Genomic DNA, 20,999 nt, shown 5'->3' on the forward strand with positions numbered 1-20,999 from the left:
CTCACTGTTAAAAAAATGAAAATGTTACTCCCGAACATATAACAGGATTGATACAGTGAACCCCATCCTGCGAACTAGGTCCTGATATTAAAGCTCTTATACCGTATGATCTGTTGTTTTTCAATAACGTTTCTTCCTCAAGAGGCACCTCAAAACCGAAATAGTTGTACTTTCTGCAGTTTAACACCACTGAGGAAAATGTTCCAGTCATAGATGTTAACACCTCTTTGATGTTGGTGTCTGTTAGTTCCAAGTCTATCGAATAAGATCGCTCCTACCAACCACACGAAGGCACGAGGTCTAAGGAAGGAGCAATTAAAAATGAAGGGAATCCCGACCATGATGGCGTTTAGATTTTCAATGTGCGTGTGACGTAATCGCATGGATTTATGGTGAATCTGCGTCGTAAGTGCGTCCATGAATTTAATTAGAGATACGGTTAAACACGACTCCTTTACGTCATAAGAAAAGTGTGCATACCAAGATTCACAAACTCGATTACTCGCCTGTCGGTCTTCTTTATTGATAGAAAATTGAAATTGGGAAGGAAAACAATAATAATTGTGACAAAGGGAAATCACAATTTTATTGGTCTAATCAGTATTTTGAAAAGGCATGTTTCAGAATTGAAGATTTATTGTTTCACATTCAAGCTTGCAACAAGCTTGGAATGTCATGTAACAGACCACCAAATATTGAGTTGATCAATTTAGAATGGATTTTGTTCCGCTAGCATTGTTCTTTGGGGGAGACAAGAATATTACAGGAGTTTAGCTAAGATAACCGCAAAACTGAAATAGTTCTTGAAAGTCAACATTGTGCTAATATTACAGAAGTTTAGCTAAGATAACCGCAAAACTGAAATAGTTCTTGAAAGTCAACATTGTGCTAATTTCAACTTGAATCATTTTATTATTTTTCTATTAGATATTTACTTGAACTAGCTGAAGCATTATAAGTTCGGTAGCTTGCGCTGTCAGAAGTGTGCTAAAATACACGATGCTTTAAAGAGAAAACAGCAGCACGGGAAATTGACCCTGGTTAATGTCTGTTCCAGATGCTGAGTGCTTACTGTTAAAGAATGTAAATGTTACCCCCGAACACTGAAGAGGACTTTTACCATCCAACCCATGCAACGAATTAGGACCTGATATTAAAGCCTCTATGCTGTATCTTCTATTCTTTTTCAATAAAAATGCTTCCTCAAAAGCCACCTCAAAACCGAGATAACTGTAATTTCTGCAATTTAACGGCTTTGAGGAAAATGTTCCAGTCAAGGATGTTAACGTTCTTTTAGTGTTTGTGTCCTTTTAGTTCCAAATTTACCGAATAAGACTGCTCATGCGAACCAAAGAAGCACAAACCGTGTAGCTCTATATCTTTATCCGCAGAGAAATGGATACCGTCCTTACGGTATCCATTTCCATAACCATAACCATAACCCCAACCCGGTACTTCAGTTTTGGAATCGAGCCTGCGACACTGTTTGATATCACTCGATACGCCACATCGTTTTGTGTCAGGAAAAATAGTTGAAGACGTTACAACTGAACTAAGACATTTGATGATATCTTTGATTTCCGCTTTGTGTAGAAGGTCACTGTCCAATACGACACTGACAAATTCTTCGAGTTTCATCGTTGGGAAGTGTATGGCTTTGATTATCTCTTCTCCAAGAATATCTCTCTTCACTGAACCATTAGCGGTTAAACGCTGTCGTTCACATTCCTTTGTGGCCCACAAGTCAACAGCTTTAAACAACTCTATCTCTTTAGTTGTTAGTGTAACTCTTTTGACAACTGTTGCGAGGAATGACTTATCGATTCCAACAAATCCATCAGATTTCATGGCTTGCTCTGTCTGTTTATCAATCACTTTCCAGCATCGTTCCACCAGCTTTTTCTCGTCGTATTTCTCAGCAGATGGCAGGATTCTGAAAACATTCGATGGCTCCAAGTTATCATGCAAATATTCGGTGCATTAATCGGCGAGTGAAGGCACTATGTATTTCTTCGCCAAATACAATACTCCCATCACATTACTCCCGCTTAAATTCACTTCATCGCTGTACATGAAACGAAAAAACTCCAACAGACTCTCGTATTCGGCGTCAGGTAGTTCAATAGTGTCTTTAGTCTCGGCCAGATCACCATAAAACATGGCTTCAAAGACAGGACTGCCTATGGACAGCACAAACTTGTGAGCTGGAATCAGTTGTTTAGTTTCACTTTCACGATTTATCTTGCGAACAACAAACTTGACATCGCTGAAGATTTCATTGTTTAGCATGAACGTTGTTCTTTCTCTTATGGTTAATTTTGTTGTTTGCCAGTTTTTCTCGATGGTTAGCATTACTTCAGATGGTGATAGCACAAATCGAAACACTCAAGTAAACTCTAGGATTAGTAGATATTTCGTGTCACAACTCAAGAAACTTGCCAGTCACACTGATCAGCGGTGTAAAGCTATTTTGTGGTAGGTAATTCATGTATGGGGAATTATTTTGTCCCAATACACATAACGTCCAACGTTATGTTGTCATGCACTCAGTTTGCATGACTGATTGTAGTTGCGGAAGAAAACAAACTGAGGTCAAAGCAGCGTAAAGATTGCTTCTGCAAATCAGTTCTAGCCAATTTGACTGATGCAGTATAAAGCGCATGAAGAACTCTAAGTCAAACAACATTTGAACGTTCGTGAAAAATTGTTCGCCAAAGCAGCAGCAAATTATAGTTCGCTGTTATCATAAAGTAAGCGTGACTTATGCCTTCTTTTAATATGAGCTTGTCGATACCGCGCTTTTGAGGGCAAAGCTTAGTTTATTGACACGCATTTGTACTTACGTTGTCCATACTACATATTCTTCATATTCTACAACTGATAACCTGTCCATTTTTATCCGATACGAGATGAAAACTGATCAACTTTGTTGTAATTTCGTTGGCAAAACCTTTTCGTGCTTGAAGAAAAATATTTTCCTCTACTCGGTCTTGAAGTCTATGGGGGTAGGCAATACTTTCAGTCTTTATACGATATAGAATCGTAGGTACAGAGATAATTAATGGACGTCGTTTTTGAACAAAGAAATCACCCAAACGAAAAAGGAATAATAAGTTTGGTACTGTAATTTCAGCAATTGCCGTGTGGTCTCTTTTAGCACAAAATAACGCTGGAGGCCATTTTGTGTTATGAAGGACGAAAGACATTAGAAAGTCAGAAAAAGCTGTGCTAAACAAAGGGAGAAAGTGAAATGGAAATTCTCGGCATGAGTTATTTCCATCAGAATCACCAAGTTGAAACAGGGCTTTCTAGACTAGCTTTACATTCTTCGACTGACTATGTTTATCCATGGTAGCAAAGGCGAATTTTCTGTTGCAGTTCCTAACTTCTTTAGAGCAATCTTGCTTTTTTTACTTCCACCAAATGAAAAAAGATTGGAGCCTTGACGACCTGCATAACAGTTTTTTCCGTTTGCTTTTTGAACTAAGTAGGAGAAGCGTGAGCTAATCGGGAGTTACACGAAGATCTGATTGTTAAATCTCTCCTCTAGCTGTGATAGATTTTCTTACGTATGATGCACGATCCTCGCAGTAGATAGCGCTATTTAAGCAATAGCGAAAATCAGACCTGAAAAAAATCAGGCCTGTACGGGATTCGAACCACTGACCTCTGCGATACTAGTGCAGCGCTCTAGTAACGGCCTGCTCTCAGTTGGCTTGTTAGCTCAATTGGTAGAGCGCTGCACTAGTATCGCAGAGGTCAGTGGTTCGAGTCCCGTACAGGCCTGATTTTTTTCAGGTCTGATTTTCGCTATTGCTTAAATAGCGCTATCTACTGCGAGGATCGTGCATCATACGTATCAAATACCGCAGTTCAAAAATATATGATTTTCATATATTTATTCTATCTCATAGATTTTCTTGTAGATTAGTTGCGAGAATTTGGTGTTAGGTCAAGACAACAACTTCTACTTGATAAGTTTGAGTATCCCCATAACATGTTTCCCGGATAATGAATGGATATTAGAGGAAGAAGTTACGAGTTAATCACTTCTGGAAGTTAAAGGGTTTAAAATTAAGACCATCCCGACCATAATGGTAGATTGTCTCTTTCACCACAATGTAATGTGATCGCATGAATTTGCGTTAAATCTGGAACATCCATTTGCGTTGAAAATATGTCTATTAATTTGATAGGAATTACAGTAAAGCAAGACTCCTTTACTCGTTTGCTCGGCTGTCGGCTTTCTTTACTGGTGTAAAATCGGAAACAAAATTTTTTGTTGCCTACATAACAGGCGTAATTTGTTTTACGTTTTTCAGTCGAACGGTGGCAAGCGCCAGGCGGCGCCAATCGCGAGTCACGCGTTAGCGGAGAAGCGCGATAAAGATAACGCGTTTCTTTCACGCTATTCCCCGCGCGCGTGACTCGCGCTGTGCGCTCACCCAGTGCTTGTCTCCGTTCGCCTATAAACGCCTAATTACGCCTTTTCAGGGTAATTTATCGCGACAAATAAAACCGGGAGGTGAGTATAATTGGACTAATGAACTTTTTGAAAAGATATATTCAAGCCTTAAAATATTCTAGACCTTTTGTTTCACATTCAACCGTACAACGAGCTTTGGAATGCCATACGAAGTACTGAATTGAAAAATTGAAAAGAATTTACTTTCTTCAAGCACTGTTTTTTGGAGGACACTAGAATAATATAGAAATCGACAATTGTAGTTGAAATAATTTCAAAACTGAAAGAGCTCTTGGAAGTCAACATTGTGCTATTTTCAGATGGAGCTAGTTATTATTTTTCTCTAGGATATGGAAAATTTACCACAGGTAATGTCTGTTCCAGGTGACTGCCCACTATTAAAAAAAAGTAAATGTTACTCCCAAACATGGAACAAGATTGCTACCCCTAACCCTATACCACAAAACAGGACCTGATATTAAAGTTCTTATACCGTATCTTGTGTTCTTTTTCAATAAAACGGCTTCCTTAAGAGTCACCTCAAAACCGTTGGAACTGTATTCTCTGTAATCTAATAGCAGTGAGGGAAATGTTCCAGCCAAAGATGTTAACGCGATTTTGGGGTATGTTTTTATTAGTTTCATGTCCACCGAATGAGATTGCGCATGCGAACTCAAGAAGCAGAATCCGTGTAGCGCTATAACTACATCCACCAAGAAGTCAATGCCTTCCTTTCGGCCTCTATCATAACCCCAATTTCGCCAACCAGCTATGTCACCCGTCCTGCAACATTGTTTGATATCACTCGATAAGCCACATCGTTTTGTCGGAGTCCGTCGAAAAAATGAAGTGAATAATATTGTTAGCGCACAGCACGAAAGTCTGGTAGCGAGACTCACTCTAAGGGTTCCGCGCGGCGTGCTTGTTTTTTACTCGCGCCAAGGACTGCTTGTGGTCCACGACAAAAATAATCATGAGTTGTATAATTTCAGAGCTGAACAAAGAGTTTCCAGCAATCTGATTGGTCGAGCGGTTCCTTATATGACGCTATATAAACCGCTCCGCGCGGTTTATATAAAATGTTAAACTAAAATGTTAATAAATGTTACTAAAATGTTATGATTTTAGAAATTTCTCTGTTGTTCAGCTCTGAAATTATACTAAAACAATTATTCGCCTCAGGTTCGGTGAATATTGTCGAATAATCCCCTCGACTTCGTCTCGGGGATTATTCGACGATATTCACCTCGCCTTCGGCGAATAATTGTTAATTATTGAGACAGGGAAACTGAAAGGAAGATTTTCATATTACATTGTTATTGTAAAATTTAGGCTTTAAATCTTACTACGAGCCCGAAGTAAATTCTGTAAACCGCAATGCTCTAAATAGAAAACAGCAGTACGGGGAATTGACCAGCATTAACGTTTGTTTGATTAGTTGAGTCGTCACTATTATAGAATGTAAATGTTACTCCCGAACATTGAACAGGATTGATGCATTCAAACCCATACTGCGAATCAGAACCTGATATTAAAGCACTTATACTGTATCTTGTATTCTTTTTAAGTAAAACTGCTTTCTCAAGACACACTTCAAAACCATAGTATCTGTGTTTTCCGTGTCGCAATAACTTTGAGGAAAGTTCTCTAGTCGTAGATGTTATAGCTATTTTAGTTATTGTGTCTATTAGTTCCAATTTTACCGAATAAGATTCATGCTTACCACCAAAGAGGTACATTCCATATATTATGATATCTTTGTCCGCCGAAAAATCGATACAATCCTTACGGCCATTATATTTCCATTGATGCTGGGCACATAATCTGACCAGCCGGCAACATATTTTGATATCATTCGATACGCCACTTCGTTTTGTATCCGGAAAAATGGTTGAAGACGTCGCAACTGAGCTAAGATGTTTGTTGACATCTTTTATTTCCGCGTTTGTTAAAATGTCACTGTTCAATACAATACTGGTGAATTCTTCTTGTTTCATTGTTGGGAAGCGTAAGGCTCTGACTAAGTCTTCTCCAAGAATACCTCTCTTCACTGAACCATTAGCGGTTAAACGCTGTCGCTCACATTCTTTTGTGGCCCACAAGTCAACAGCTTTGAACAACTCAATTTCCTCAATTGTCAGTGTGTCTCTTTTGACAACTTGTTCAAGTAGTGGCCTATCGATTTCAAGAAATCCATCAGATTTCACGGCTCGCTTCGTCAACTTATCAATCATTTTCCAGCATCGATCCACCAGGATTTTCTCATCGTATTTCTCAGCAGATGGCAGGACACTGAAAGCATTCGATGGATCCAAGTTATCTTGCAAATATTCGTTGCATTTATCAGCGAGTAAAGGGACCATGTATTTCTTCGCCAAATACAACACTCCCATCACATTACTTCCGCTCAAATTCACTTCATCGCCATACATGAAATGAAAAAACTCCAACAGACTCTCGTACTCGGCGTCAGGCAGTGTAATAGAGTCTTCATTCTCGGCCAGGTCACTGAAAAACATGGCCTCAAACACAGGACTGCCTATGGACAGCACAAACTTGTGAGCTGGAATCAATTGTTTACTTTCACTTTCGCCATTTATCTTGCGGACAACAAACTTGATATCGCTGAAGAGTTCGCTGTTGAGCAGGAACTTTGTTTTTTCTTTGATGGTTGGTCTTGTTGCGCGCCAGTTTTTCTCTACGGTAAACATGACTTCTGGTGGTGGCACGGTTCAAATCGATTTTGGTAGTACAAATCGGTCAGTCAAGCAAACACGAAAGTTAGTACAAACTTCGTTCCGCAACGTCAGTTTGCTAGGAAATTGTAGGCCACACTGAGCAGCGGTATGGAGCTAAATTGTCACGCTCTTGGTTTGCGAGATTGGTTGTTGTATCCGTGCCCAAGTCTGGGAGCGGGGGAGTGGATAAAGTAGCGGAAGTCTTCAAATCAGGTTCAAATGAGAGTCAAGATTGCTGTCAGCAAAATCTGGTCAAAATTTTCAAAAGTTTGTTTTTTGCTGTTTAGTTTTGTTAGTTTGTTAGTCACTCGAACGATCAGATTACACCATCACATAGAGCATTTAAGAATTAGTCTCGCAAGAATCAAACGTCCTGGGAAATTAAAACTTTCAACCCCCCTTCAAATGTTGCTCGCATCTAGGCACTCAGAAGAGCTGCACTAAAAGGCCCTTGCGTAAAGGGTGCCGCACTCTTGTTGCCATGGTAATAACGCCGGACTGCCTGGGGCCTCATTTTCATATAAAAAAAGTCGTAAAAAAGTGTAAAATATTTATTTCTCTATCTCAAACTAGATACAATATCACAATTTGGTACTTCTACCAAAGAAATTGACATTATTTGTCTTTACTCTGACACATTTAATTTTCCCTGAAAGTGAATGTGAACACACCAATAGATTATCTCGGTACAGTTTCGATCATTTTTTCTGTAGGGTAAAAGAGACAAAACGTTTCTCTGAGTTTCTCCAAAGATACACCAATTCTGGAACTGAAACTACGCACCTAGTTGGTTATAATATTTTCAGTTTTAAAATACGTAAAAATTTCTGCGGGTCGGCCTCTATTTTTCGTACGGACGATTTGCGGATGAAGCTCAAAAATCAGATATTGCATATTTTGGCGATGTTTACATGTCATGTTTTCAACATCAACAGTTTCAGACAATTGAAACGTGCATGGCTCTAAAATGATTTAAAATTCGAAAGAATTTTCTTGTGAAATCCTGGTGAGTGACAACAACCGCAATTACGATGGATATATGAAGTTTATATGTTTTGAACTGCGGTTATAGATACATGTGCATCACACGTATCTATAACCGCAGTTCAAAACAATAGATACGTATTATAGGTATAGATACATGTGCATCATACGTATCTATAACCGCAGTTCAAAACAATAGATACGTATTATAGGTATAGATACATGTGCATCATACGTATCTATAACCGCAGTTCAAAACAATAGATACGTATTATAGTTATAGATACATGTGCGTCATACGTATCTATAACCGCAGTTCAAAACAACCGCAATATTTACTATTGTTGGGATTCTGAATAAAGTTGGGATTCTTAATAATGTTATTTTCAATTTGAATTATTTGTTTCAGTTATTTGGTGGAAAACCTGTAAACTAGCTTCTAGCTAAGTGTTTTTCCACGTTAAACTGTTTATTTTTTTTTATGTTTTTTTTTGTCGAACATCAAAATAGGTTTTTTCATGAACCAATACCAGCGCTCTAAGCTGCGACCATTTTGGTCGCCATGGCGGGTGAAAAAATATTTGCCGACTAAAATTCTGGCGAAAGTCGCCAATTGGCGAGCAACAGATTAAAAGAGAAACTTGAAAAATTATCAACAATAGGACGAATTTAATCAATAGTACAAGCGGTGGCATCACCTGCGTTTCTCTCTTCGCCTCTCGTCGTTCAGAAACTCGACTGCGTGAAAAAATGGAAAATTTGATCGATTTGAAGGAGCAATTGGCAATGTTGCACGGTCTCAGCAGCTTTGTAATGTTGAAATAAATCGTTTTTGCTACTATACAGTCTCTTCCTTTTCTTTCTCTTACAGTAGCAAAGTTAAGTGGTAAAAACGTGCCGTTCGGCGCATTAGCCGTTCGTGTAATATATCATGAAGTGTCCTCCCCTTCTGTTTTTTTTTTTTTTTGGGGGAGGGGGGCGACTGAATTTTTTTTTTTTTTATGGCGACCATTTTACTATTAAAGGTCGCCAAACGGCGACTTTTTGAAAAATTGAGCTTGGAGCGCTGAATACGATTATGGAAAAAGCCTTATACACTTTGTTAGCCTATTATCTGTTTGTTTGGATGTCCTCCAGGCTGGTAATTTTGTGTTTGAAGGCTTGCGCGTGCCAATAAATAGAAAAACAGCGACAGCATTTTTTATCTGATCGATGTTGTAGTCAGTGTATGAAGAACTTCATTAAACAACACTAATGTATCTATTGTTCGCGAAAGCAGCAGTAAACTGTAGTTCGCTGTTATCATAAACCCTATGCCGCTCTCATGAGGGCAACGCTTAGTATCTTAACACACATTTGTACTTTATATTCACCTATTTTTCCACAACTGGCAGCCTGTCCATTTTTTATGCGATACGAGATAAATACAGACTATTTTTTTGTGTTTTCGAACGCAAAACCTCATAGTGCTTTGCGAAAAACATTCTCCTCTTATCGGTCTTATGATCTCTGGGGGAAGGCCACTTTTCATTCCTTATGTAAAGATGTAACAATAGAGTAGATGATTAATAGATGTCGTTTTCGGACAAAAGAATCACTTAAGCGAAAAAGGAGTGATAAATCCCGCATTATGATTGTTAACTAGTGTTGAGTGCTCTTAACTTTAAGCACAAAAACACCGCAGGCCATTTTTATTTTAAGAAAAAACAACTTTAATGCAAGATGAAATACAACAGAAAGTCAGGGAATTCATGATATGCTAAATAAGAGAAAACTCTTTCCAGAATCGTCCAAAATATATATATCTTATTAGACGTTTTGTTGTGTAGTATCGCTGATTATTTTTACGAGTTGTCGTATTTTGACTTGCCCGTAGGGCGAGTCAAAATACAAATAACGAGAAAAAATACTCTGCGATACTACACAAAAAAACGTCTAATAAGTTATTTATTATCCAACACGCCAAACTGTTGTTTCAGCGGGCGAATTTCGCGGATATTTATTTACGGGGAGTGCGTGACAGAAGTATGCGAAGCGGAACGGAATTGTTGTGTTGCTGTTTCTATTTTCTTCATTAAATGAAGAAATTTTCTGGTCGTCAAGCTGTTTTTCTTCGTTCGATTCATCAAATGAACTTCGATCTGTATTTGCCAGCCATTCTGACTCTTCGTCGGAAATATGATTCAAATTATCCGCCACTTTTTTTTTTCGTAACTACAATCCAATTCTTCGCTTGCGCGATGCGAGAAAACCTGTTTAACCGGTACTACAATAGACGAGTGCAAATACCGCATGATATTTGTACTCGTCTATGGCGTTATTTGTACAAATATCACGCGGTATTTGTACTCTAGAGTACCGTTGTAGAAAATAGAAACAGCAACACGACAACGCGCCAATTCCGTTCCGCTTCGCATACTTCTGTCACGCACTCCCCGTAAATAAATATCCGCGAAATTCGCCCGCACTGAAATAACAGTTTGGCTTGTTGGATAATAAATAACTTATTAGAAGTTTTGTTGTGTAGTATCGCTGAGTATTTTTACTCGTTATTTGTATTTTGACTCGCCCTACGGGCTCGTCAAAATACGACGCAACTCGTTAAAATACTCAGCGATACTACAAAAATAACCGTCTAATAAGATATATTTATTTCTCCAAGTTGAAACACTGCATAATTCTACATTGGCTTTTTGAGTCTTCGAACTACTTATGGTGTCACACTTGAATTTTCTGTTGCAGTTCCTCAAGTCTTTGGAGCAATTTGTGGAGGATGATCAACACAAAAAATTTGAGGAAGAGAAACTCAAAATGCTCAAAGCCTGGAGAACGTATTTAGTCGTTTGTTCTTCTTTTCAGGTACTAGAAACGTTCTTGAGTTAATTCCATTTTGATAATTTTTGCTATGGCTGCCTATGCTAATAAACTTGTCACGTGTGTCTGTACGTAAGGTTTACAATTGGTTGTTAAGGCGGATTCGACTTTGTTTTAAGTTGACCTGAGTGAGGGTAGATCGGAAGTGTGTGATACCGACAAAGCGTCGGGTCAGTATGGTTGCATTTTGGCGTTTCATAGGCCTCGACTCCGCGATAGTTCGTGCTGAAACATAATAGAACCAATATCCAACCATCTTGACCGAAAAAGATTTATTCAATGAAATAAATTATACCAAATATATACTAAATGAATTCACATCCTTGTGACTTTGTTGAAGCCAAAACTGCTGGTGACTTATTTCTTATAAAGCAGGGTTCGTACAGGTCAGGGAAAACCTAGAAAGTCATGCCATTTCAAGATTTCATTTTCCAGGCCTGGAAAGTCGTGAGATTTAGGTGTGGGTCATGGAAAGTCATGGAAAATCAATATGCTCTCTATGAGTGAAAGGCAATTAGACCCAAAGTTGAAAAGTTAACTGACGAGTCCAAATATCAGATTTAATTTCATTAGAAATAAACAGAAGCACGCATTGTGAGAATGTTTGCAAAGAGGTCATCGAATCTTTCAAAAATTCATGGAAAAAAGTCACGGAAAGTCATGGAATTTTAACAGGTCAAAAGTGTACGAACCCTGTAAAGGAGTAAAGTTCTAACATGTTATGGAGAATTTAAGCCTGCTAATGCACTTTTCAGAAATAGGAAATCCCGAACAAGAAAGCTGTATCGGATTTTCACTATTCTAAGGTTCTGCCTTCTTTATGAAGAGGTACACATTGTGTTTTGTAAACTTTGTTATATTTCGTTTCAGACTGAGATATTTGGTCTAAATGATACGCGTCGGAGAAGATCAATCTTGGAGGATACTCTTCAGGCACTCAAGTCTCAGGTGTTGTATCTAAAAGTACCATATCGCTATCAGGTGGCAGAGTTCAAAAGCAGACATGTCTCGACCATCCAGTGCTGTGGTATTGTGAAATGTTTTGGCCAGTAAAGCAAAAAATCTAGAAACACTCAGTTACAGAGTCTCTACAATCTTTACAGTCTTGGTCACAAGGGATGGAAAATTTTGTTTTTCGTGAGTTTTTCCCCTTCCCACCCTTTGTAATTTTGAATAAATATGTTTATTTCACAGAAGTTTACATTCTAGAAATAGCCGTCATGGAAAAAGGAAAAGAGGCACATTTTGTAGGTCACAAGTCAAAATGGAAGCTTTGTACGAGTTCCCAACATAATTTGTTTAGTCGTCACATTTGGTTACAGGCTAGTGGGAAGTTGTTGTGTGCTAAATCTCACCACTCGAACTGTGGTTGTGCGGTGAGTATTTACGCTGTATACTGACGTTTGACTTTATATTTCTCAGGTCTCCAGAGTTGTATCTGTAGAGAGTATAAATGCCTCTGTTGAACTGACTAGTCTTTATCTGATGTTGCTCAAGAAATGGAAGAGGTAACTCCCTACCTACTGTTTCGTTTACGCTATTTAATGTTGTAAAGGGCTGTCGTTGCATATGCCTAGCTTTTCTCGACAGATTTCGAATTTTTTCCTTGGAAAGTTAACGTATTGTTTCGATTTTTGAGAGCTTTGATAGAGTACCGGGGGGATTTGAACCAAAAACTATAGATTCTGCCCTTTTGTTACTAGCGGTTTGCCTCCTCACCCCCGCCCCTCTTCTCTGGATGAATTCACAGTAACGTGCGTCATTGGTTAAATTTTAACTCGTGAACATGAAAGTTTCATCAAAGGAGAAGCGCAAAATTAAAAGGTTAAAGGTCGTGGTGACCCTAGTGGACTTTTGAATGTTTAAGGAACTCGATCCTTGTCTTTCAGCTGTCTTGAGGAGCTCAATACATTGTTCCAGTGCTTGGTGGATATCATTGACACAGCGCACAAGAATGACGCACAGTTGTTTGTCCATATCCGTGTGGCCATGTTCTCGTCCATCTCAGTTCTGCTTCAGCACGCCAGGACTGAACACTTATCTGGTGAGTGCCCAGTGTCAGTATCTGAGGAGCTGCGCACCCACCCCTCTCCTAACCCAACAATAGCAAGCTAGGTTGCATTAGGGGAGGGGTGGGTACGCAGTTGGTCAGATACGGACATTGATCCGTTTGCCTCATAACTGACTCTACCTGACAAAGAGTGATTCCTCAGAGAAATCTCGTTGTAGATTTATCACAGCTACGCCATCATTTTCATTTTACTGCTATGGTGATAGTGAGATCTCTATTCCCAAGAAGCTGTATTCCTATCTCTGCTGAGCAGAGATCCATTTTGAAGAGAGTATTCGTGATAATCAAAGTGTAGGCTTTCGTAACTTTGAAGAGCTCTCTCTCTTTGATTTTTGATTTTTACTGCTTTCAAATAAGTTTTTCAAACTTTTTTTGTAGCAACTGGTTCGCGTTAATGTGTTACTCTTATTAGTTCTTACACACAGTTTTCCATTCGGGGTAAATGTTTGGGTCATTGGTCGGTTTACAGCTGCATCACCCATATGCCACGAAGTGGTCAGACCAAAGGCCATAGCTACTCAGTTATTGTTTATGTGGTATAAGAGCTTTTAACCTTCTTCAGAAGTGTGGAGATGACAATATTTTGCCTATTTTATTCAGAGAAGTTACAGAGTAGCCATGCTCTGGTTCTCTTACCACTGGCTTGTGAACCTCTGGAATACTTAAGAGGAAGATTCTCCAGCGAACAGAAGCAACAAGACAGGGTATGGTGAAATTTTCAACTATTTTTTACCTATTTGTCCATCCCATGGATAAGTTTTCACTTTTTGCTTGCAAAGTTATCTGTTTGTACAAGTAATGGTATTCTGATTGCGCAATATATAAATCTGGCATTTTTTGCGCTATGTTTGTAGGTTCTTGAACTGTCCGTGTTTATCATCGATGAGATTCTGAACATTCTGCTCGCCAACCCTGGTCAGTGGCTTCCTGTGCTGAGAGAACATGCGCTCTTTGCGTCTCTGGTTCAGGCCTTGGACATGTGTATTAAGGTACAGGGAAACCTTTGAAATCAATCAGCATAAGTTTTACATAATCTGTTTACAGCGTTTAGGATGAACTTTAGTCATCAACATTGTTGCAAATATATTTTCTTATTCAGATGCACGAGAATGTGGAATTCACCGAGGCCATTCTTCACTTGTTCCTTTCACTGTCAAGGATACCAATGGTAAGAAATGTGTCTTGACTTATGAACGCGATTGCGAAATTGCCCAATCTCTAGTATTGTGAGCCATTATGTACTATTTATTCTAACTTCTCGCTTCCTTTTTTCAGAGTGCTGAAGCCCTGGCTGTAAACAATATATCTCAACCATTGTGTCTAGGATTGGCCTCACTGACTTACTCTGTAGAGACGCCACAGGTAATTATCTCTTCCGTTCAGCTCTTTTACTTCTCCCTTTTTTAAAGTGCTACTGAAACGTAATTTTCATATCCGAGATATTTGCAACATAATAGAGTTTGAACGTTATTTGCAAACGCTGTGTACTTTTTTTGGGCCAACGCAAAGCGGAAAGTACATTTTTAACTATTCGAAGTTGACCGGCTGAGATCAAAATTGGCGGCCATCTTGGCGCGGCCAAAACAGCCCTGTGACGTCACTGGTTGTGTACTTCTGTGAAAGAAAGGTAAAAGCATGGAGTGTGACTTGCAGGTTGAGAGGCCGAAAAAGAGGATTTCGGGCAAAATGCCATCCTCGTCTTATTCATTGGCGGCCACATCGGCATCTTGGCTATCTGCAAGAGGTTCGCCTGGATAGGGAACAAAATTCCCGACTGATATCGAGAACGAATCTCTACCAGTCTATTTAGTAAATCGGCAACTGACGAGATCCACAAGATTAGGATCGAAACCGCGGTCTTGCCTGACCATCTACAGAAAATGTCGAAAGACATTATAACGGCAGATGGGCTACTAAACGCCCCGGGCCAAAGCAATGCCATTCAGAGAATGAAGAAAACATGGAAGCCTCATACGACACCGCCACTAAAGATGATCTACTCGGCAAGTCTGAGGATAACGAACAAATCCCTCTGTACCGAATGCCTAGCAGAACATGCCCAGAATCCCCACAATATAGGGCGAGGGCCAAAATAAGAGCAGACAAGGATTTCAAAAGTGAGATAAAGCAAATCCTTAACAACGCGGAGCAAGAAACAGTAAAGGCGATCATGTGCTTCTATGAACGTGAAATCAGTCGTTTTAATACCGAAATAAAGAAAAGAAAACGAGCCAAAATGGCTGGAACACTGAGCACTAAGAACTGTAGTACGATCGAATCAGCGCGCGTGGCGCAAGCTGAAAGCAATCAAGACAACTTAACGATCGAGACAGTCAAAAAAATAGCTGTACATCTACAAAGGCGAACGATTCGAAAAAGACGCAATCCCTGATGTACGTACTCAGTGCCACACATAAAGCAAATTCTCATGAAAAACTGGCATTTAATAGAAAGACAACCACTACTGAGTGAACTATACAAAAATCCGCCGCCCGTATCTTACAAAAGAGGGCGGCCGCTCAAAGACATACTCGTGAGGGCTAAACTTTGAATAGGCTACTCTAAACACACGCTTGGGAGTCGTGTAGGCCTGTCAACCCCATTTTACGCCACAATCTTCCTCTTCGCTACTGGAGACAACTTCGCTTCGTTCAGAAGAAGATTCACTTGACAAAACTTCAATATCTGCCATCTCCTTCGCCCACGAATACAAACAAACAGTGAGTGAAATAAACCACGCTATCGGAGTGAACACAACCAGTGACATCATCAATCCATTTCGCTCGGTACCAGGGCCCGGACATGGTTTTGTGTAAAATTTTTTATTTGAACGGTTAAAAAAGATATCTTTCGCTTCTTTTTGGCCAAAGCAAATTATCTCATGATGATCAGCATATTCAAAACTACAGGTTAGAGCAAATATTTCAGATACGAAAATTTCGTTTCAGTAGCACTTTAAACGCCTATTGCATAGGCGTGACTCTTCTTCCTTATCCTATGTTAGCCAGTAATCTCAAACGACTGATAGAAAACGGAAAGTAATAATTGTAGCCTCTTGAAACTGGTAGTTATCGTCTACGTCAAGGACTATGGCCAAAGTTTTAAAGCTGGTGGTTGTATTCCTCATGTGTGACGGATTCAAGACTGTACATAATTTTCATTTCAATCCAACAACAGGTCTACGCTTGAAGCAGTCCGCTAAAACCTGCCCTGGTGTTTGTTTGTTTTCAATGCCATTTGTAATGCACGGTATATCTTACGTAGAATTGCGCATCCGTTCGTGCTTCAGTCTTAAGTTTTACTGTTACATTTTTATTGTCATATTCCCGGCTTTACGTTGTGCATACTACATGTAGATTCTTTTATAATCGGCGTTCTTATATTACCCACAACGCTCTTGAAGCCCTCACGTTAACGATACTCTCTCTCATAGGCTTCTCAGCCTAAATCTGGTCCCCAGTCCCATGTATCCACTCACAACTCGGACAAAAGCAGCCAACGAAGCTGGGATAAAGTGTGGCAGCTTTCCCTTGCTGTCATGGCGTCTGTGCTGCGTACACTCAGACATGGTTTTCTAAAAGAAGCGCTAGACTTTGCAGGAGTACACAGAGAGAGACTCGCCGAGGTTAAGATTTTTGTTTCATGTGCATGCTGCTAGTAGGGTTATGTTTAGTATATAATTTAAGAATGTTAATTTGATATAACCCTTTGATTCCTAAGAGTGACCAGCTCAGGGGTTTCATTAACGTTCTCAGCAGGAAGGCAACTGGTTTTCACACGCGGGTAAAACTCTTTGAATTGAACTTCTTTATAAGATAAACTTCTCTTAGATCGTCAAACCATGTGGGCATGGTAAAAATTGATTTAACTGATCTGCATTTCTTGACATGGTCATAAAAGACATCTGAGGAACGGCTTTCAGCAAACTTATTTTGGATGAAGAATGTTTGTCCTTTCTCTTGACGTACATCTTTCTTTCCACGAGTATTTCTCAAACTCATTGACTCGTTTTTCTCAGGCCCTTGACTCCGTGCAGCGGTCTCAGTCTTCAGACAATTTGACGGAAGCAGAGGAAGTGACTGCTTTCTTACTGGAACTTGCTCATTTTTTCCACGAGTGGAGATTTACTTTGCCAGATGTGTTGATATTACTTCAGGTAACCATCAATACTTGAATGGTTTTGTGCAATACTTGAAGCGATGGAATCATTAGAATCAATGAATTGGAGTATGTAACCAAGAATGTGGAACTTAACCTGTAGAATGTTATAGTTTTTTAAGCCCAAAAGAGAAAGAGGTTTGGCAACTTTTAGTTCAGTTTAAGCAAAACGATAATTTCTCTTTCAGGGGCGTATTGGTGTACTTTGCCAAAGCTGCATAGCCCTGCTGACTCACCCAAGATTGCTTGCTCACTTGCTTGAGGTAAGTGGAAAATGTCTTCCTATGCTAATCTACGTTATCTTTAGCTGGTTTGTCATATTAAATATGTTCCCTCTGCTCCATGCGAAATGAAAAAGAAACGAGAGGTGGTTAATTTTTAGATGGGTTTTAATAACGATAGACTTCTTGTTGAGAGGTCTTTCCTGACACTGGCAATTAAAAGGTGACGAACATAGCTTTTTATTACTGTGATGAGTTCCACTATATTTCAAAAGTTTTATGTGCAGAATTTGAAAATTGTTGATGGTTGTCTTAAATTAGGTGTCCAAAGGGTCGGCAAGCTCAACAGCCTCGACACCAGATGTGCAGCTCTCGCTGAGCCAAACTTTCTCCAGAGAAATGCTCAGAACATACTCATATGCAGATGACGACTCTTTCAGAAACAGCCCCCTAGTCTCTCAAACCCAGACCCAGTGAGTGTGCTTCAAGTTTAGATAAAATAGATGAATTAACGTTCTTTAGGGCTGAAGGTTGTGGTTATATACGAAGAAATGGTTTGACTTATGCACGCTCTGTATTGAAAAAATATTTTATTACGACACTTGCGAGGTTGGTGAAGTTCATGAAAATATATCTTGAATCGTGAGCTTACTAAACAAATTCTTTCGCTGTTGTTCTGTGTATCGCGAAAAATGAACTGCTTTCTTAAGTCCTTAGTCTTGCGTACAGAATTAAACACTCTGATTATGTGATGGTGTATGAAGTAAATAGCTTACGTTAGCCGCAATACCCCATTTGTTGATTAAATTTTTAATTTATAGTTGTTTCTTTTATAATCAGGTTGTTGAAGGTTCTTTGCAACTCATTGGCGATGCTGCGGCAATTTACACCTGACATTTGTGGCATTCTCATAGATCAGGTGGGAGAGCGATATGGGTTGTATAAGTTGCTTATAAACTTACTTGTTCGAAAAAGTATTTAACCATTTATTTTTTGTGTTATTTTTTAGGGTATGGATCTTGAGGAATTCCCACCGCTGCTTTCTCTCGGGTTCAGTTCCCCCACAGTGGACACTGAGGAGCCTTTGTCGTTTGGTACTCTCTTGGCTTGCCTCGGTATGGCCCTCTCCAATCTTGGCCCTGTGAGTATGTTTTCTCCAGATTATACGTGTCTGGCACTCTCTAGGAACCTTTCTTTTTCTGAGTGAAATGTATATTTACTTATTGTGCAAAAAATGCTAATAACAAATTTTAGACTTTATTTACATCAGCTGTTTGACAATTTGCCACTCGTGCTAAGCAAACGCATTCCACTTTTATAATTTTCACAGTTATATGTGGTACACCTCTCAGTATCACCTGTCTTACCCTTTGACTTTTGACCTTTTCTTTCCCGAAGGCTGACCTAAAGTCACCCGTTAAGTCACCAGTTAGAACTCTGTCCGAGTCACTACCAAGGTAAGATGTATAATAAAGTAATAGTAATGAAAAACATTTACAGAGCGCTGTGTCCACTAATTGCTCAAAGCGCTGTACAACGATGGTTAAACTATAAAATACAAAAGATAATAGCTGTTATAATGAAATGAAGTAGTCCAGTGGTCATTGCGCTGGACTCTGGGTCAGATGGCCCGGGTTCAAGTCCTGGCTGGGGCTTGACGTTGTGTCCTTAAGCAAGACGTTTCACTCCTATTGGTTCGTCTTCTCGGATAGGACGTAAAGCCGGAGGTACCGTCTCCTGCACCTATCACTTAGTTAATTTTCGGCAGGGGACGTTAAAGAACCCACATCACGAGATTACTGTGATGTGGTCTGGCCTGGTTACTAGGAATGGGGGGAGGGGGCATCTGTAAAATTTCTCCTTTATTTATTGTAAACTGCCGCCAGCAGTCTGGAAAAGTCCCCCGCACAGTGTTGTAAAGCGCATTAGAGCATTTACATGGAAATGCGCTATAGAAATCGATATGTTATTATTATTATTATTATTATTATTATTATTATTATTATTATTATTATTAACTACACGAATGAGAGCGAGACATCACATGCCAGTTTAAATAAGTATGCCTTCAACTGCGTCTTGAACTGGTAAGCAGAGTTAACACTCTTGAGTTCAAGAGGCAATTGATTCCATAGCCCAGGAGCAACTACAGAAAAAGCTCTATCACCATACCTCTTTAACCTGGATCTAGGCACAGCTAAAAGATTCTGAGAACTAGAACGAAGTACACGGGGACTATTATGGTAGTGAAGAAGTTCAGATAGATAAGGTGGTGCCAAGCCAGTAAGGCACTTGTGCACTGAAAGTAATGTTTTAAAATGTGTGCGATAGTATAACGGTTGCCAGTATAATTTGCTGAACAATTTTTCGTTGCGTTCAGAAGCTCCTTGTCTGAAAGGACTTGCTGTTTTTGCAGGAGATTTTGAGTGGCTCCCTATCTACCTTTCATTCGCTCTGACGAAGGGCTCACGCTCGAAATTTCAGCTTCAAAACCCTTAATGGTCGCACATTTGCATTACTAACTCAGCTGAAAAAATTAGTTATCTATTTACTCCCACCGTCGAAGGACCACAGTTTCGTTTGAAACGTACCCACTTTATACCCCTCATGTAGTCATGTGCCGTTCTTCTCGTGCGCTCATTGGTCAAGAGGAGCTAATATGATATGCTGGATTGTACACGCGTTTTGATTGGTTGTTACATAACGTGGTACTTATATAGGTTGACAAGGCACAATTAAGGCTAAGTATCTCTTTTACCTGGAAATGTGTTTAAGGAAATAAAATTCCTCGTAACTGCCAACTTGACTCTTCTGGAACCACTTTTGTTTATAGATCCCTTCTGATGTTTACAATGGAGAATGCGTTGATCATCGCTCTCTCTCAGGCTTGTCGATACTTGCGGGATCCTGGACTGGACCCACGGGTCAAACAGTTTCTTAAGAGAGAGCTTGGTAGTGAACTGGTAAGTTGTGCTGCCCTTGTCATGACAGCCGCAAATGGTTAGAGGTTCTAGAATTGTAGGATTAGGTCGATATACCGTAGGCCCTGTCTCCTGTATCCTCTCCGCACTGGTTATCAGGGGGACTGTAAAGAACTCACGCACTTTTTCGCAAAGAGTCGGGGGAACATAGCACCCGGTGTTGTGGTCTGACCTGGTGACTGTTTATCCAGGCCCCCATTTCAACCATCTCTGAAGCTGAATTGGGCCAGCCTGTCCTAATATCTTTTAAAAGGTGTGGGCCAGAGTGAGTGTTTTGAAAATTGCGACTTAAGAGTGTGGGTTTCTATTGAGAAAAGCCCCAGGCAATATTGTGCTTTGTATTTCCGCTTCTGTTATCCATTTCTTTTTTTCATCCCAAAATCGAATGCAATTGTCCATCCTTACCTCTTTATCGTCACAACTTGTCAGAGGAAAAATATTTCGACAGCCCCTACACTAAATAGTTTCCCCTCCATTCCTCTCAGAGGATCAGAAAACACTGGTAAT

The 20,999-nt window shown here is 39.7% G+C and overlaps 1 protein-coding gene and 2 pseudogenes across 3 annotated transcripts in view; 1 reads left to right on the forward strand and 2 right to left on the reverse strand.

Moving 5' to 3' along the window:
- LOC111346489 (nucleoporin NUP188) overlaps positions 1-20,999 on the forward strand; it is a 57,108-nt gene that overhangs the window by 23,186 nt on the left and 12,923 nt on the right. For all 3 annotated transcript variants that reach the window (XR_015991218.1, XM_022953781.2, XM_022953789.2), the window contains exons 40-55: positions 10,930-11,046; positions 11,932-12,009; positions 12,484-12,569; positions 12,951-13,105; positions 13,733-13,836; positions 13,987-14,121; positions 14,232-14,300; positions 14,408-14,494; positions 16,566-16,757; positions 17,151-17,288; positions 17,479-17,553; positions 17,833-17,984; positions 18,352-18,430; positions 18,521-18,652; positions 18,910-18,968; positions 20,345-20,474. Coding sequence is in view for 2 of the 3 variants with exons in the window: in XM_022953781.2 (XP_022809516.1) it covers positions 10,930-11,046; positions 11,932-12,009; positions 12,484-12,569; positions 12,951-13,105; positions 13,733-13,836; positions 13,987-14,121; positions 14,232-14,300; positions 14,408-14,494; positions 16,566-16,757; positions 17,151-17,288; positions 17,479-17,553; positions 17,833-17,984; positions 18,352-18,430; positions 18,521-18,652; positions 18,910-18,968; positions 20,345-20,474 (1,788 nt within the window). In the remaining variant the exon portion in view is untranslated. The remainder of the gene's footprint in view (positions 1-10,929; positions 11,047-11,931; positions 12,010-12,483; positions 12,570-12,950; positions 13,106-13,732; positions 13,837-13,986; positions 14,122-14,231; positions 14,301-14,407; positions 14,495-16,565; positions 16,758-17,150; positions 17,289-17,478; positions 17,554-17,832; positions 17,985-18,351; positions 18,431-18,520; positions 18,653-18,909; positions 18,969-20,344; positions 20,475-20,999) is intronic.
- LOC111346507 (BTB/POZ domain-containing protein 6-like) lies at positions 416-3,670 on the reverse strand (annotated as a pseudogene).
- On the reverse strand, positions 5,001-7,977 carry LOC111346517 (BTB/POZ domain-containing protein 6-B pseudogene; annotated as a pseudogene).

Source organism: Stylophora pistillata, chromosome 8 (genome assembly GCF_964205215.1).
Source record: "Stylophora pistillata chromosome 8, jaStyPist1.2, whole genome shotgun sequence".
Classification (NCBI taxonomy): domain Eukaryota; kingdom Metazoa; phylum Cnidaria; class Anthozoa; order Scleractinia; family Pocilloporidae; genus Stylophora; species Stylophora pistillata.